The sequence below is a fragment of the Tympanuchus pallidicinctus genome, unplaced genomic scaffold (genome assembly GCF_026119805.1).
Source record: "Tympanuchus pallidicinctus isolate F22 unplaced genomic scaffold, pur_lepc_1.0 scaffold1, whole genome shotgun sequence".
In the NCBI taxonomy this organism is placed as follows: Eukaryota; Metazoa; Chordata; class Aves; order Galliformes; family Phasianidae; genus Tympanuchus; species Tympanuchus pallidicinctus.
Genome location: NW_026294618.1, coordinates 91,036,904 through 91,053,958, shown reverse-complemented (window position 1 = coordinate 91,053,958; position 17,055 = coordinate 91,036,904). Strand labels below are relative to the sequence as shown.

The window sequence follows — 17,055 nt, the reverse complement described above, 5'->3', positions numbered from 1 at the left end:
ATCAACCAGACCTAAAGGCCAATATAGAAGATGTACATTAGGTATCACTTACTTCAGGTGGTTTTCTACCTAGAAGCAAGTAAGTAGCCATGACTTCATCGTACTTTTGGTTTACTAAAGATTCGTGGATTTCTTCTCTTGAAAAACCCATTGTTACCATAATGTCTAGAAATAAAGAGAAAGAGAAATCAGATAGAATGTATATCCTTGCTTTCACTGTTGTTTTTTTTCCATCTTGAAAACTCACAATGTAATTCAACAAATTCAACACTGGCGAACAGAAGCTATGATTGCTACAGTGCCAACACAGTGCATTCTCTGACCACAGCTGATAAAGAAAACACTACTAGCATAACAAAGTCCCTTTCCTTTTGCCTTTTGAATTCTGCAATCTGATTTGTTCTTTACTGTGGATGTAGATTCATGTCATCTCTGTCACAGCAGCAGTTATGAGGAAAACACTGTAATGAAATTTCTCATTTAAATAAGAAAACATTTCATTTGTATGATAATTATCTTAAATGCTGTTAAAGAGTTTTGTCTGACTTACAAGATAGAATTGCCTATGAATGTAATACACAGCATTTTCCTAGAAGCCTTACCTATTCTCTTGGTGTCATTAAAGTCTGGTTCAGGCTCGGTATATGGCTTCAATTCTTCCTCTTCGTGGCCAACATTCATCCATCGATCCTTCATAATTTGCTAGGAAAAGAAATGAATATTTACATACTTGATTAAATCTGTGCCAGCTGATTTGAGTAATAAAACAACTTGAAATCCAAGATAACTGGACCATTGCCCTCTCTCTCCTACCTTTCCCCAGCTCATATCTTCTTACCGTATCTTCTGTTATCTTTCACATTCTTTTTTTTCCTCATTAATTAATTACCCGTGCTGTTTATTTACCCTCTGCTATACAAGAAACCAGCTGAACCATCAGAAAAACTACTGGGATGCACTTCCAACAAACACAAGTCTTCCATTTTGTACTTTTCACTTCCATCAGCCTCATCTTCTCGTGCTGAAGGATAGAAACACACGCCCTAATCTTAGTTACGGTTCCTGGATGCTACTACAAAACAGACTGTACCACAATAAATAACTCCTTCAAATAATAACAAAGTAGGAAACTAAGGAATAATACAGACGTGTGTCTATACTTCCCAGAATAATTCAAGACCCTGATCCAAACTGTCATTTTCTTCCTATGCATCTTCCCACTGCAATGGAACTAAAGACGCCACAGTTCAGCTGGAGGGAAAAATGCCTCTTAACTCTGTCCATGCCACACAGGCATTAACTTTAAAAACTTCTCCTGCATTCTTTGAAAATAATTTCCTTCTGCTGTGGCTTGGACCCCTTGTATGCCTGCAGCATCGATCGGCTGGAACACCTAACCATCACTGCAATTTCTCCTTAAGGACATATTCATCATCTTTTTAGAAAGCAGCTAAAACCAATTTTTCTCCCACAGCTTGAGGCACACATGCCTCTTCTGGGGACAATACTAATATTGCTTGCTAGATTGACAGAATTGTGAAACAAGTGCCAATAAGCCTAGTTTCCCACAGACTCCAAATATGCCTTGCAAACATCAAATTAAGTTATCTCTAGCATAGAGCAAAAGACTCAATTTTCCATTAATATTACCAAATTCTTTCTATGCAGTGCTGCTGCCAAATTAAAGACACAAATAGCTGTATCCTTACAAGTGCAATACAAAACTTCATACTGGAACCTATTAACAATTTGCTGACAGTAAGACTTAAAGATTTATTCAAAGTTCCGCCACGTAATTGATTTTATGGCTTTTGTGGGTGGCTGGGGTGGGGGGAAGAATTCTCAACATCTCTATACTGCATTTCTGGCACACAAATCAAGAGCTTATTTAGTGATAGATCCTGGTTATTTATTTGTAGCCTTGTAATAACATGATTGACTCTCAAAGAGTACTGTACAACATCTGCATTTTTAAAATTATAATACATTGCTAATTAAATATTTTACTCAACAGAGGATCAGACAGTCTGTTACTGTATGACTCTTAAAACAGGTTCTTACAAGCATTCTGAAATGACACAAATAATCTTACTCAAGGATCAATATTACATCTGTGAAAGTCAGCTGATACAGAACAGCAGCCTTGGTCAGGGTTATTTAAAGATCTGATTATCATCAACCCAAACTGTATTTCAACCAAATAAAAATTATTGAAGTTTCCATTGAATTTCAAGGCTATGTAATACAAATCTTGCCTGACTCAAGGTCTGTTTTTTTCTCAAAATGATGTGCTTTATTACTGCTTGTAAACACAGCCCTCCTTCGTGGGAATTTCAGTTTTGCTTTGCAAAGAGCTTAAGGATGGTGGTGGAGCAGGGGATTTCTTGAAAACCTGACAGAGTTCCACATAACTTCCAATACTGCATTCTTTCTCCATCTCTTCCCGGAAGGTTTATAGTTTTGCAAAAATGTTCTCTTGCTTCTCAAGTGTTTTCTCTCTGCTGCAACCAAGAAGTCATCTACACACATCTGAATAAAAGTTTACTTGATTCTTACCAGAGTAAGAGTGGTAAACCTAACACATGCAGCACTGATGCTGTGTCAGCCTCAGCTCTGCTGTGAATTCACCAGTGAGCAGTAAAGAACTTCTCCAATATCCAACCCTATTGGATGGTCTGGGAAAAGCATGCATGGGAACCATGAGTGCATGTATGGCTAGGGTTGATCAAGTAGCTGCAAGACAGCACAAGGAAAAACCCTCTCCCCCAGGACAACAATATCCTTCTGCCTTTCAAAAGCTTCTACTAAATATGTACTTCTGAAGTGCTCACACAAATTTAATAGCTATTTATTTCCAGAGACCAACTACTAAATACATATGCCAAATGTAATTTTAGGAACACCCATTTAAAATAAGTTTGTACTGCCTCTCCCCCTTCATTAGTGTCCTGACTACTGTCTATACCATCACTGTATTAGTACTGACTCAAAACACCCCTGTCCCATGTAATATTGATTTCCATACAACCTGACTACTATGCAGCTCCCTGTGAGGCTGCTATGCAACACCTCTCTCCAAGACAAAAAGGAATTTTAAAAGAACTGGAAAATGCCACAATACTTGAATGAAAATGAAAGTACATCTGAAGAGAAACTGCAACTGCTGAAAATCCAGAGAAAAGTAAGATAAAATGGGAATGTATTTCCTAAAACTGAAACATGACATTGTGAGAAAAGATGAGCAATCTTCCAACGTCTTGTGTGGTGGTGAAGCTCTTATCACAATGTCTTCCAGACGAGAATGGATACAACACAATTAATTAGTGAATATCCAAATAGAAGTCATCACTCACTGCTCTCTTCTGTACAGATTATATTCAAGTTAAAACTACTCGTATTAAATCACAAAACAGAATCAGCTTGAAAGAAGCTGCATGCAGACACAGCTCAGCAAATGCATGCTTCCTTGCACAGGTAGCACCCATGCCAGGGGGCAGAAGTCACACCAACACAAATATAAAGCTGCTTAAATGGGATTTCATCTCTGGAATTCTATCCACTGCTGCACAACTATGCACAGAAAGATAAAGCAAAGGTCACTGGCGATTAATTCATGCAAATACTATTTTCAAAGCATGTATTTATCTTCTGTTCTACTTTCATCTCTACAGTAAGCAGGTGTTACTTTCAAAAATACTTATGGTATTGCTTGCTGCTGTTATTCCTTTTTTTTTTTCCCTGAAGAATTCCTCAAAGATGAAGATATTTATGATCTTGTCCAGCTTTCACCATGTTTTGAATCTATTATCTGATCCAAACAAGTGGGAGCATTTTGCACATTGAAATGTTCTTAGGTGACAGTCTTCAGTAGTTGCGATTCACTAACATCTTCTACTCAAGCTGCTTTGTTTCTGGGATGTTTCCCAGGGTTTTGTTTTGGGGAGTGGGGTGGGTTGTTTATTTGTTTTCAGCAAGACTTTTGGTCCCCCTAAAACAGGAGACACCTATCATGGAAATTAAAAGAAGGCTTAAGCAATGACTATATTTTGCTTGTTCTTAATCTAAATTAATCACAGAATCATAAAATAGCTTGGGTTGGAATAGACCTCAAGGATCATCAACCTTCAACCGCCCTGCTGCAAGCAGGGCTGCCAACCTCCATATCTCATAGCAGACCACAGGCTGTCCAGGGCCCCATCCAACCCGGACTTGAACACTTCCAGGGATGGAGCATCCACAACCTCTCTGGGCAGCCTGTGCCAGCACCACACCACTCTCTTGGTAAAGAACTTTCCCAATATTCAACCTAAACCTTCCCTCCTTCAACTTAAAACCATTTCACCTTGTTCTGCCATTATCTACCTTTGTAAAGAGTAGACTCCCCTCCTGCCTGTAGGCTCCCTTTAGGTACCGGAAAGCTGCAATGCGGTAACCCCACAGCCTTCTCTTCTCCAGGCTAAGCAAGCCCAGCTCCCTCAGCTGAGATAATACTTATCATTTATTTATTTATTTTAAAGGAAAAAGGTATAATTACTTACTTCCAAGCTGCCTCGTTTTATTGGATTCAGTACTAGTAGCTTCTTAAGTAGATTTTCACAGTCTGTGGACATATAGAACGGAATACGATACTTCCCCCTCAGTACTCGCTCCCTCAATTCCTTTAAAATAAATTTTTAAAAGATGAACCTACAAATGACACAGAAAACTTAAAGAAGAAAAGCCTAGATTTCATATTAAAAGCCTACCTTTAGATTCTGACCATCAAATGGCAACGATCCGCTTACTAGTGTGTACAATATCACTCCAAGACTCCACACATCCACTTCAGGACCATCGTATTTCTTTCCTTGGAAAAGTTCAGGAGCAGCATAAGGTGGGCTTCCACAAAACGTGTCCAGTTTATTACCAACTGTAAATTCATTACTAAACCCAAAGTCTGCAATTTTAATGTTCATATCTGAATCAAGTAGAAGGTTTTCTGCCTAAGAGAAAAATAAAAGAAGGACAAGCTAGGTAGAAGACCAATATAGCACAGCATTTAACACATCATTTAACAAATGAAAAATTCTTTCATCTTCTGCATCTTTCTTGCATTAAGAAAGGAACTAATCCCCCTTAATGTATTACTAAGATTGAAAATTGACTGTATTTAGTTAGGAAAATAGAACTGTTAAGTGTCAGATCAAAGCATTTGGACTTCTCAAAACAGCAGTTTCAGGTTTTGATGGTTTTCTGACACCATGGAGCATACACTGAATCCCAAACATTCATCCTCCATTTGGTGGGGTAGATGTTAGAAGGCACTCAAGACTTGAAAAGCCATGTGACCTACCTTAGCAACCTGCACCAAAAAATTCTCCCCACCTTATTGCTAGTGTTTTGCTTTAGCAGTAACAACATTAATACTCAATTCTTACACTGTATGAAAAATGGAGTATTATACATCTCAGTGTTAGTGGGCATTCGACTACGACTGTGTGAACAGAATGCATTACAAATATGCAGAAGCAAGTATTTGGGAACCCAAAGAGCCAGTGACAGTATTTTATACCTTAACATCACAGGTAGGGCAAAAGATAAAAAGAATATGGTTAGAGAAATTTTCATATGCTACTGGAAAAGAATAAAGTGCATTTCCTAAAACAAGGATGCTATGCATTGTGTGCAGGAGAACCGCAGTGCTTACTCATCTGTGTCCAGGCTCCTGATGGACACATTATCAGCACTACTTCCCAGAAAATAATAAGTGCAGGAATCTCTTTTTTTGAACAGGTCAGGCATTTGCCAAAGTGCGATGTTCTCTTAATTGCCAAATGTCAGCTTTATAGCTAACACTGAATTCTCTCATCAGATGCTGTGCTCAGTTGAGTCCTCTTTGAAACACATCAATAACTGTTCTTTCCATCCACTTGGAGAAGGAAACAAACGATCAGAAAAACCAGCACCACGCATCTCTTGGATTAGGATCACTGAACTTGTTTACTTTGCTAACAGCAGTAAATACGTGTTCTCTCCTTCCTCCTCCCCCTCATTGGCTTTACTTTTAATAATTTCATCGCATTCAATGACTAGGAAAGGAGTCTACCAATATATCAAACCAACAGCTGGGGGACAGAATTTAGCCTTTGTCAGGAACAAAATATAGCCCATTTTCACTAACTTATTTTCCTGGAAAATATTTTATTTTCCCAATTCATGACCTGTAATCTCAGCTGGTTCCAGCTGATGTGCCTGCAGACACACTCTGAAATATTTTCCAGATTTGACAGCCTTCTACATTACTGCACAAAGACTTCATTTTCCTTGTGGTGAAAACATTACTGTCAGTGCAGCTGCTCAGCGATTACAATAGTCCTCCTAGTTCAACAGTACACAGCTACCCTAAGACTCTGCACTTTTAGGTTTCTTATTCAGACAAAACCACTAAAAAACAACAGCCCACCTATTCTCTTTCTCCTCCTCTTCCCCCCCTCCACACACACACACACACTTCTAATACGCCAAATAACAACACTATAATCGTTATGGCTAGATATTCAGATCAAAAAGCATTAACAGTCACTGGAAGAGTATGATAAGACTTGTGCATCATATTGTGAGCACAAAGCTGGATTCAGTTATAACCCTTTCTACTCAAGCTTTTTAGTTTCACAGAAGCAAATCAATGGGAGACAGTTTAAGTAGCAGTGGGCCTTACACTGTCCCCCTTTTTCCAGAATACATTGGACTCACTTACACCTTACATGCCTCTTCCTACTTGAGTCAGAAGTAACTTATATATCATAGCTTACCCTTATTCCTCTTAAAAAAATACAAAAGCTCATCAAATCCCCACTGTAATACTAGACCTCTGTTTTAAGGTGCTAATGAAGTGAATTGGTCAGCCATGCCCATAACTTGGAGAAAACTATCAGAAGCAGATGTGAACACAGACAACTTTACGAATTGTCTCTTCCTCCTTTTTCTCACTTAAAACTTTGTGTGGAGCTGGAGAGATGACAGACAATGTTTGGAAAGGAGAGAGGAAGTGAGAACACTTCCTCATAACCATACATTTAGTCCTTTTCGCTCTAGGTTATGCATTTTCCATTGGCTAAGCTGACTGGTTCTCAATCACACTTCATGCTGAACATTTCAAATGAGCCTAGTGTAACTCTATGTAAGAGAAAACATAGAGAGGAAAGTAAACTAACGCATGATTTTGGAGTGTTTCTGTCTGTCTTGAAACAAGGAAAAAGAACAGCAGCAGAGCACTTACAACAGGTGTTAAAAGGGATACCATGCAAATGCCACAGAGCAGTTTTCCATAGTCTTCTGAGTTACACGAAGAATCAAAAACTCATTAAGGTTGGAAAAGATCCCTAAAACCATCATGTCCAGCTGTCAACCCACGTTCATTAACTACATCCACATGTTTCTTGAACACCTCTAGGGATGATGACTCTACTGCCTGGGCAGCCTGTGCCAATGCCTTACCACTCTAACAATTTTTTCCCAATATCCAACCCGAACCTCCCCTTGGCACAACTTAAGGCCACTACCTCTTGTTCTACCGCTGTTACCCAAAAGAAGCTGACCCCCACCTTGCCACTGTCTCCTTTCAGATAGTTGTATAGAGCAGTAGTGTCTCTCCTAAGCCTCCTTTTCTCCAAAATGAACAATCCCAGTTTCACTAGCCATCCCCCATAAGACTTGTGCTTCAGACCTTTCATCAATTTCACTGCCCTTTTCTGGGCACGCTTCAGGGCCAAAGAAGCGTATGCATGCTAAGCAGCTAAGAAGGGAATTAAGGGTCAAGGCTGCAAAGGGCTCTAGGAGAAAGAGCAAGATGCAGGATGCTAAATAAGTACAGCAAGAGTCAATTATGTAGCTGTGCAGATCAAGCAAGTGCAAGGTAAGGGTAAGGAGACAGACAGCTATCTCTTCTCTCCCACTCTCAGCCTCATGTACTTAAAAGGAGACCAATGAAGGGAGCTCTTCAGTTGAGCCAACAGGCACTGCAGATTCCGCCTTCTAGAAAGCCTATAACAGTGGCAGGAGCAAGCTGCTCCAGGGTGCTCGACAAAACATTAGAAGTGCCAAACCACCACATAAGAAGGAAAAGAATTTATTGTATTTATTTTTAAATCAAGATTTTGTAAGTTTTTTCCTTCCATTCTGACTTAAGAGCACTAGCCACACAGTAGCACTTCCAGCATCCAACGACAACAGTGCTGGGCAAGAAGGACTCAGCAGAGAAGGATGGATTGTGTGGTACCGCACATATGCCAGTAGCTGGCATATCAACAATTATTAGGGAACAGGTTTGTAAGAAAGAGGTTGAAGGCAGAATGCTGGAAATATTCAAATTAATCTTTTCACAGATATTTAGATACACTAACAGAAAAGAACCTACAGCAGTGTTTTCTCTGTAAACACAGACATGAAAGCAAGAGTACAAGCCAGCTTTTGGGTGAAGATCTTGTGTCCAAGTTCTATGATATCTAAACTTGGCATGAAGACAACTTCAGACTAAAGGCTTAGGCTGTGCATGCAACTGCAGAATTCTTTAACGGGGCCTGGTATTTGTGTACAGGAGAAAAAGCACCAGAAAGCATTTAAAAAAAAAATAAAAGGAAATTGGAATAATTTATGTTTATCGTCAAAGTATTTTTTGGCCTGAAATGAAGTATAAACCAGAAATTCATGTGGATTAAAAATCTTACTTCTTTTTTTTAATGAATCACTAAGAAGTGAATATTTTCTATATCCTGAAATACACACATTTTTTAACTGAAAGTAGTTTAATTAAGTGGTGTTGACTGCTGCCATTGAACTTTTGCAGCTTCAGTAAGTAGATATCCGTATGCCAGCAGGTATAATTCTTCAGAGAGCACATCTTTCTCTCAGAGCCAAAACTGAGATGAAAGTAGCACACATTCTGTTCTTGTCTTACCCCTGTTCCAACAAGCAAGCTACACTGTTTCTGTGCTTCAGAAAATCAAGAATAAAACACAAAGAGATAGTTCCCATATCCACCTGTTCAGAGTCTACAGCAAGGATAAATTTATACAATGAAATTAAGTCTACATTGTCAATCATTACAATGAAGAATGAATAACAGTTTACCTTAAGATCACGATGAACTATGCACTTCTGATGACAGTACTGCACTGCAGATACAATCTGAAACACCAAGACAATCAGAGAAATATTTTAGCTTAAATTCAATATAAATTTTTGCATATTATTTAGTAATTTTAGCTCCTGATATGATTCAGAAAAAAAAAGGAAAAAAAAGTTAATACATAAAGCTGTCCTTTTAGAAAACATTCATGTACGTTTCATAAAATCTCAAATACCAAAACTCATCTTCTTATTAAAAAGCATAATACAAACTCCTCATGCAGGTAACAGATGTGGAGAAGCATCTGTTTTAAACACTGATTGCACAATAGCTATAAAGAGAAATCATAATTTTTTTGAAAAATCAGCAACTGAATGTTCCACTTCAGATTTTATCATCTGAAATACCAGTAGCAGACCTGCACATTTCATCATCAACAGAACAGTTCATTACACATTGTCATATGTATCTTTTTCATTTGCACAACAAAAAGACAAAGAGAAAAACAGTTAAAAAGTTAAAAGAAGTTTCTTTACATGTTAAGCATACACTTTAACTCCAAATTTTGCTCATCAATCTATCAAACCTTTTCACAAAAACAGTACAAGAAAAAATTAGGATGAATAGGTTTGTAAATAAGATATAAAATCCTTTTACATAATGTCCCTTGTAGAAAACGATGTGACAAGATACAGCAAGAGATATGCAATAATATCTACATCTCTAGATAGAATGTCTGTTAAACTCCAAAGTATTCATGAAAGGATGAAAACCTCAAGCGAGTCATAATTAAAAATGTGTCCCTTAGGAACATCCACTAAAAAGAATCTAAAGCAGCCTATTACTATTTTTAGATGGTACGTAGGAAGCAGATATTTCTTCTACAGCATTTTTTTCGACTCCAGCTTTAATAAACATTACCGCAACGATGAACTTTCTCTTTTTTAAAGCAAAAAAAAAAAAAAAAAAAAGCATGCACACACTCAAGTCTATTTGAAAATACCATAGACTCAAAAGATTGAATGTTAGTTTCATACCTGCCTGAATTTTGCACGAGCTTCTTTTTCTTTCATTCTTCCATGTGCAACTAAGTAGTCAAACACTTCTCCTAAACATAAATATGAGAAAACATCAGTCCTATCAACCACAGTTATATTTTTGACTGTAAAGCACAATCAGGCAAAGGTTGAAAACAAACCCTCCCCTTTTCAGAGCAGAGAGAAATGGAAGCGGACAGGAAAAACTGCATTTCACCGCTTGCATTCATTCACTCTTCTAGACATGTAAGAGTCAACAAATACAAACATTAAAAACCTTTGTACTAAGACTTCCTCAGTTATCCAGCACAAATCTAAAAAACACTATGAGACAGAACAAAATGACTTGTGATCTTAAAAAACTTATGTTGTATATAAAATATGCTGGGAATCAGAGGACTTCTATGTCAGATCTGTTCTGCGCATCTCTAGATACTTCACTCAGGAGCGCATGCACTACTTGCTTTCCTTTCTTCCCAGTTGTTCTCCAAGATAAAGTTGCTAAAATTCTGTTCAGACCTTGATCTTTGCACTGTGTGACAAACAGCCCTTCCTAATTGGCCTTGTGCTGGGTTCCCTTCCCACGTTCAAACAGTTTCGTTCAGTTGATAAGCAGCTTCCCATGCCATGCACTCACTGTCCATTATGCTCTTTATGATCTGCTGGTCCCACTTTTTCTTATTCCTTATTCACATCCCCTGGACCTGCCTCTCCAAGTGTTTAGCACACATTTTCAAGGTAGAATGAGGACTGGCGCTTGCTTAAATATGGCAGATACTGAGTCAAGTTTTCACCCTGAATTAGCACAAGGTTTTCAGCAGTAAACCTTAGATCAGTAACTACCCTTAAGTACAAATCTAATAGGTTACTTTACAGAGCATCATGCAAGCAAGAAAGAGTATGACCTGGGATGTCTACTAGGTTGGTTCTGAAGAGTGGACTGGAATAACCCATTAAGCATAAAATCATTAAGTTGTTCCAAGGCACGCAAGTGGCATGGCTTTCTGCATTTCAGTTCATCCTTAAAGCACAATTAAGAATTCACTTACCCCCGCTGGCATATTCCATTACCAAATACAATGTCTTTTCAGTTTCAATGACTTCAAATAATTTCACTGGAAGAAAAATGAATAAGAGATTGCAGTGGGGAACAAAAGCACAATGCAAACAAACAAAAAAAACCCAATCAAATCCTTATTCACAAAGTGAGTATTATTTATTGCCAATGAGAACATTACACTGCAAGGAAATTGTATCTCCTTCAGGTTAGCACTCTTTTGAGGGTGGGGGAGAAAGCAAAATTACTTTCAGGGTTGATAATAAAGCACATTAATTCAGTTTCCTCAGAAGTTTATGCATACTATACAAACAGGTTCATGCTAGAATTAGTGTTTAATTTGACAGACTTCCTTCCCTGTTTCACCAGTAAATTGTTCTCTGTTAGAAAACTGACACGCTGACCAACTAAAAACTGAATAGCTACCAGAACTGTTAAGTCTGACAGACTTCCCTCAGATACCAACAGCCATCACACATTTAAAACAAACACATCACCACCACAGCTCCTCCCTCTCCCCTCCCCCCAAAAAAAAACAAAAACAAAAACCAGCAGAAGCTAAGAATGTTGGAAAAGCAACAAACGATTCAAGGGATGAAAAGGGAGTGCCTAGCATGTAGTAACTTGTATGCCTTGTCCATACCTTGTATGCAACAAGCCCTCTGGCCGATTCAGGAACATTAAGTGTCTCTGGAACAAGACTGTCCAGCCCTCCTCAGCCAGAAGAATTGTCATCACAAAGTAGGGCCCTGAAGCTGTGGGGTAGGTGAAAGAACTAAAGCAGAAAGGGAAAATTACATGCTTGGCAAGTCTAATTTTCTGGAAATATTAGGTGGCAGGAGTCTTTCCTAGACTGAAACAATGGAGTTTTGCTCATTTCACCTAAGAAACTAGAAATTTCAGTGTAAAGAGGGAAATTTGGTCCCTTGGCTGACCAGAGTGCTCAATGTCGATGTTTGTCAGGACTATACATTTTATCTCCTCATGTCAATAATCTCGTTTTAAGCAGGGTCAATAAAGTGAGACAGAAATGTATTTACCCAATGCCTACTGTCCTATTATCTTAGAAGTTTAAGGAACAAAAGCTTAACAGTGAAGAACATTTAGAATGAAACCCAGAGAGTAAACAGTATAATAAAAAGAAAGTAGTTTGCAGAAATGGAGGACTCCTACCAATATTGGGATGATTCAGTATCTTCATTATTCGTACTTCTCGAAACAACTGTTGGGAAGTAAGAACACATTCTTAGAGTATGTAACTTCAGATAGTATACATAAAAAATAGCCCAGTGAACTCCAGTGAATGAAACCCACACCTTGAATATTATCTAATGTAATAATCAACAATTTAAAAGTGAAGAGCATAAATTACGACCAGCCATTTACAAAAAAAGGCACCCATTTTCAAGCTTTATACGAACACAAAACAAACTAATTTTATAGCTCCTTCTGCAATACCAACTTTTAGGGTTTCCTCTGACCAAAAAGAATGGAATATTTTCATAGAAAATATTCATAGAATGGCCTAGGTTGAAAAGGACCTCAAAGCTCATCAAGTTTCAACCCCCTGCTATGTGCAGGGTCACCAATCACCACACCAGGCTGCCCAGGGCCGCATCCAGCCTGGCCTTGAATGCCTCCAGGGATGGGGCATCCACAATCTCTCTAAGCAAACACAAGCAGTTGTTATCCCTCTGTGAGCTGACTGCTTTGGTTGCTTGCAAGCTCTGTTAACTATCTTGAACTACCTCTAAGTAAGAGGGCACATGTAAGGTGTACTGTCACAAAACAAAACAAAACAAACAAAAAAATCTTAAGACAGCATTAAAACAGAATCAGAGACCAGGAATCCTGACATTCCAGACTTCATGCTCCACAGAGGTGAAGTGTAAAAGTTCCCTTTTCTCACAAATGGGTCACTGATCACAATGTCCTTTCTCCTTCCCATTAAGGCTGGAAGGTTTATTACTGAAGTCTGCTTGATGATCCTGAGTCAAGTAATCAAAAACAAACTTGCACCTAAGCATACATCTAAGACAAAAATGTTCTTTTTTAGTTCTTGTTGTTTAAACCAGGAAGAAGACAGAGTTTTAAGAGGTCTTTGCTCTTGCATTTCAAGCATTTTTGGTTTTACCAATTAAATAAGAGATGTTGCAAGACTGACCTAGGGGCTGAAAAGAAGAAGACAAACAGAAGAAACCTAAAGGGACTACACAGTTTTCTTTAGCAGTATTTACAGCTTTTAGAACCATGTAAGTTGTACTGCTTTACTTCACTGAGCAGCGTATCCCCACTCTCCAATCTATTCACTGTTCCACACACTCCAGTCCCAGTAGGTCACTGAAATGCAGGGAAAAGCTCACTGTCTTCATTCAGGACAGCGTTTAACTATTTTGGAAACATTCACTGCAGCCCTCCTTGCATACAAATCTGGCTCAATGACTGTGGCTGTTTTGCTCATCTGATGTCTCAGAGGACATCTCACCATTTTCAAAATTAGTCTTGATGCAAAAGGCTACAAAAAGCACAATGATGCAAAGCTGGAGACTGAACACCTCCTGAAAGAGTGGAGTAGCACTTCAGTTAATATCTGATGCTTGAGACAACACAAATATTTCTCTGGGAAAACATGAGCAACACCCTGCAGCTCATTCGTGTTCAGAATGGAACACATGGGTGCATAACACTGCGCACCAGAATGAACTTTTGCAAAATTTTCTTGTTTGTTCACAAAGCCAGTTCAAAACCATCACACCAAGCTGTAAACTAATTCATCAGAAGCTAACAAATCAAAACCAGTGGATTGCATCATAGGACTGCTTGAGAAAAGCCACTAAGCAGATATATGTGCAAAACTGCTATTCCCGCCAGAAGATCGGAATGGAACTTCATAACTTAACAGTATTAACATCAGTATAAAAGTTATGAACAGGTCTTCAGAAGCAGTATTGCATATTAGATTTCTATAAACAATTTCAGATTTAGAAAAAACACTATAAAGGAACACAATTTTACACGTAACATGAAGCACACCACTGTCAAAATACACGTGCATTATTCTTTTCAATATTCTCAAAGGATTTGGAAGTTTACTAATTGGTTTAAGATTCAAAATTGTCTTCCTAGCAACAAGAACTTTCATTCTATGTTTGTAATTTTTCTGCCAGGAATGAAATGGACATAAAAGTAAGTTCTGTATTAAGGACAATAGAGCTGACCACTAGCCTCATGCACATACTTTGTTCTATGAAACATTTCCTTGCTCGGGCTCTGAACAGAACACATCATTATGATCCGAGGTTGGGGCATAGGTTTATTCCATATAAATGCCAGTAGATTTCCCCAGCCCACCCCCAACACCTCATATTACAAATCCTCTTGAATAGAAATTTTTCCAAAAACTGAAGCATATGTTCTCACGTCAAAGCAGATACAGAGTGCTAGCAGTAATCAAGAATACATGAAAAGGTATTAACAGCCTCAACCTTTTACAAGTCTCAACCTTTTAAAAGAACCACATCAACTCACAAAGGTGAAATAGGATATTTTCTTCTTGGAGAGCAGTTCTGAGGTGCTTGATGGCAGAGATGGCAGTTCTGTGATGCTGGTGTTTTGTTTTGTTTGCTTGTTTTGGGGGTTGTTTTGTTTGTTGTTTACTCCAAAGTACTTATCCTGCAGGTTGAAATGTGCATGTGTGCTTAAAGCAGGAACCGGGCAAGGCTGAAGCCGCAGAAATTATCTTGGGTGATACTCATCCAAACAGATTACATCAGGCAGAAGCTGAATGGAAACTTGCTATTTTAGTGGGATGGTGTCTGCCTCTCTACAAATGCAGGTAGCACCAGAATATTGCTCACTCAAAAGATGAAAGCACTCTGTTTTCCCTTTCCCCTGCCTACCACAAATTTCTAAGACTGGTCTTCAGTCCTAAATGCATTCCCATTCAGAAAGTTCTCAAACAAGCATTTTATTTTGCAAATGCGTAGTAGTCTCTATAGCTTCAGTTACAGTACAGGACAGCAAACTCCATACTCAATTTGCAGAGCTTGTACCTGTGAAAAAGGCAGAAGGCCTGAAAATTCAATTCCTGCTTTTGCAGTTTCATTTTTTAGCGCACACATTGCAGAAAATGAAGAGATCTGCTTGCTGTCAGGTTGACATCTACAATCAGGATTGACTGTTTTAAGTCACTGAAAATCAAACTAAAAATCTTAGCAAGTCAACCTATTTTCTAAATCAGTATGAGAAGGGACACTAAAAAATAAAACAAAGAGAAAATAGCTACAAACAGATAACGCATAGAAGATGTGGAAAAATTTCAATCACTTGTTTTTGTTGTATTATGAAGAAAGTCAAAAGAAGCTAAATTGTGGCCTAAGATATGGTTAACAAGTACAAAGCCCAGTGAACTGCTGAAATGGGGAAACCTGAAAGTGTCACTTACTAATGAAGCCTACTCAGAACAAAAGCACCTTCTGCTCTCCAAGTGTTTTTACGTAGGAGGACCAGAATGCTATTTTCAAAAACATCACCAGCAAAGCCAATACAAGAAGATGCTTTCATGTAACTGACACGCAGAAAATAGAACAGGTATTGACATAAAATCAAGTTATTATGAAACCCAAATGCTTACATTTGGGAAAATGTTACTATCATGACAGTGGAAAAAGCCAGGTCAGAACAATGCACTATTATCTGGACAAAAGTCCACAATAAAAGCCAGTTTTGTCTCTTACGCAGGTGCTCACAGAACGAGAACCACACAGTGAAAAATTAGAAAGGCAAACAATTCTTAATTCAGTGCTATTTAAATAGAGGTCCTGAAGCAAGAAGACTATTAAAACTTAAGACAACTTACCACATTGCATGCCAGTGAGCCCAAATGGAAAATTCACAAGGACAGCTTATTTCTGTCATTACTTAACACCTGATGTTTTTATTTGACTATACCTGCAAAATTGCTTGGCCATTCAACACGGCACAAATTGCGGCTAAGGGCAACCTAAACTTTCATTGCTTGCATGACACTAGCAGCAACTGAGTACATGCTCAAATATTTGCTTACAAGTTGGAAGAGCACATGTGAAACGAGGATGCTTCAGCTCATTCTACCCAATTAGGTCAGCAGCAAGTACTAAAGCAAAGCCTAATTGCCCTTTGTATCCTTTATGTGGCAGTAACAGAGAAGGCACAGAGCTCATTCACAAAATCCAAGATCACTACACTTCTGTCATGTCTGATTAATAACACACATCCCAAAGTTGTACTGAAGGCTACACGTTTTGCTGACCTGCACACAACTTACTGCTTCCATTAAGTGACAGTATTCTCAGCTATGCTGCTTCTGATGAGCTCAAACTCAGGACTGGCATTTCTGTGGTAGTAACTTGCTTTAGCATTCTGCTATAAACACTCACTAGAAAAGTAGCTGTTCCTATTTAAATCACGGTACTATCACCATTCTCCGCTTCCAGTGTTACATCTTAAAGAAAAGTTGACTGCTGAACAGTCCTACACACAGCTTCAATGGATAAAATAATAAGAATTCTGGTCACACTGAGATTCAATAAAACATAAGGAACCAAATGTTTCCATTCTTCTTTCTGTATTTAACATTATAAAAGATGACAGTGAAACTAGGAGATTCCACAGAGCAACTTCTACGTATTTTTATTATTTTTAATGCAGATGACATAAAATACTAACAGTAATTCTAACCCCAATTATTTGCATGAATTATAACTCATTTATCAATAAAGCAATTACTGATGTAATAAAACTTTCTGGAAAACATAAGCATGAAGTCTCTAAAGCTACAAAAATACACAGAAATTAGGGAGCTAAAATAAATAAGA

General features: G+C 38.2%; 1 protein-coding gene across 9 annotated transcripts in view; it reads right to left on the bottom strand.

Moving 5' to 3' along the window:
- The window catches only part of MARK1 (microtubule affinity regulating kinase 1), a 55,365-nt gene that overhangs the window by 14,625 nt on the left and 23,685 nt on the right, over positions 1-17,055 (bottom strand). For 7 of the 9 annotated variants that reach the window (XM_052700473.1, XM_052700509.1, XM_052700481.1 and 4 more), the window contains exons 4-11: positions 12,374-12,422; positions 11,193-11,258; positions 10,144-10,214; positions 9,109-9,165; positions 4,746-4,982; positions 4,539-4,658; positions 603-702; positions 53-165 (exon numbers count right to left, since the gene is read on the bottom strand). In XM_052700473.1, coding sequence (XP_052556433.1) covers positions 53-165; positions 603-702; positions 4,539-4,658; positions 4,746-4,982; positions 9,109-9,165; positions 10,144-10,214; positions 11,193-11,258; positions 12,374-12,422 — 813 coding nt within the window. Of the gene's footprint in view, positions 1-52; positions 166-602; positions 703-4,538; positions 4,659-4,745; positions 4,983-9,108; positions 9,166-10,143; positions 10,215-11,192; positions 11,259-11,843; positions 11,976-12,373; positions 12,423-17,055 lie in introns of those variants that run through there. The other 2 variants (XM_052700527.1, XR_008210477.1) reach the window with 2 other exon arrangements.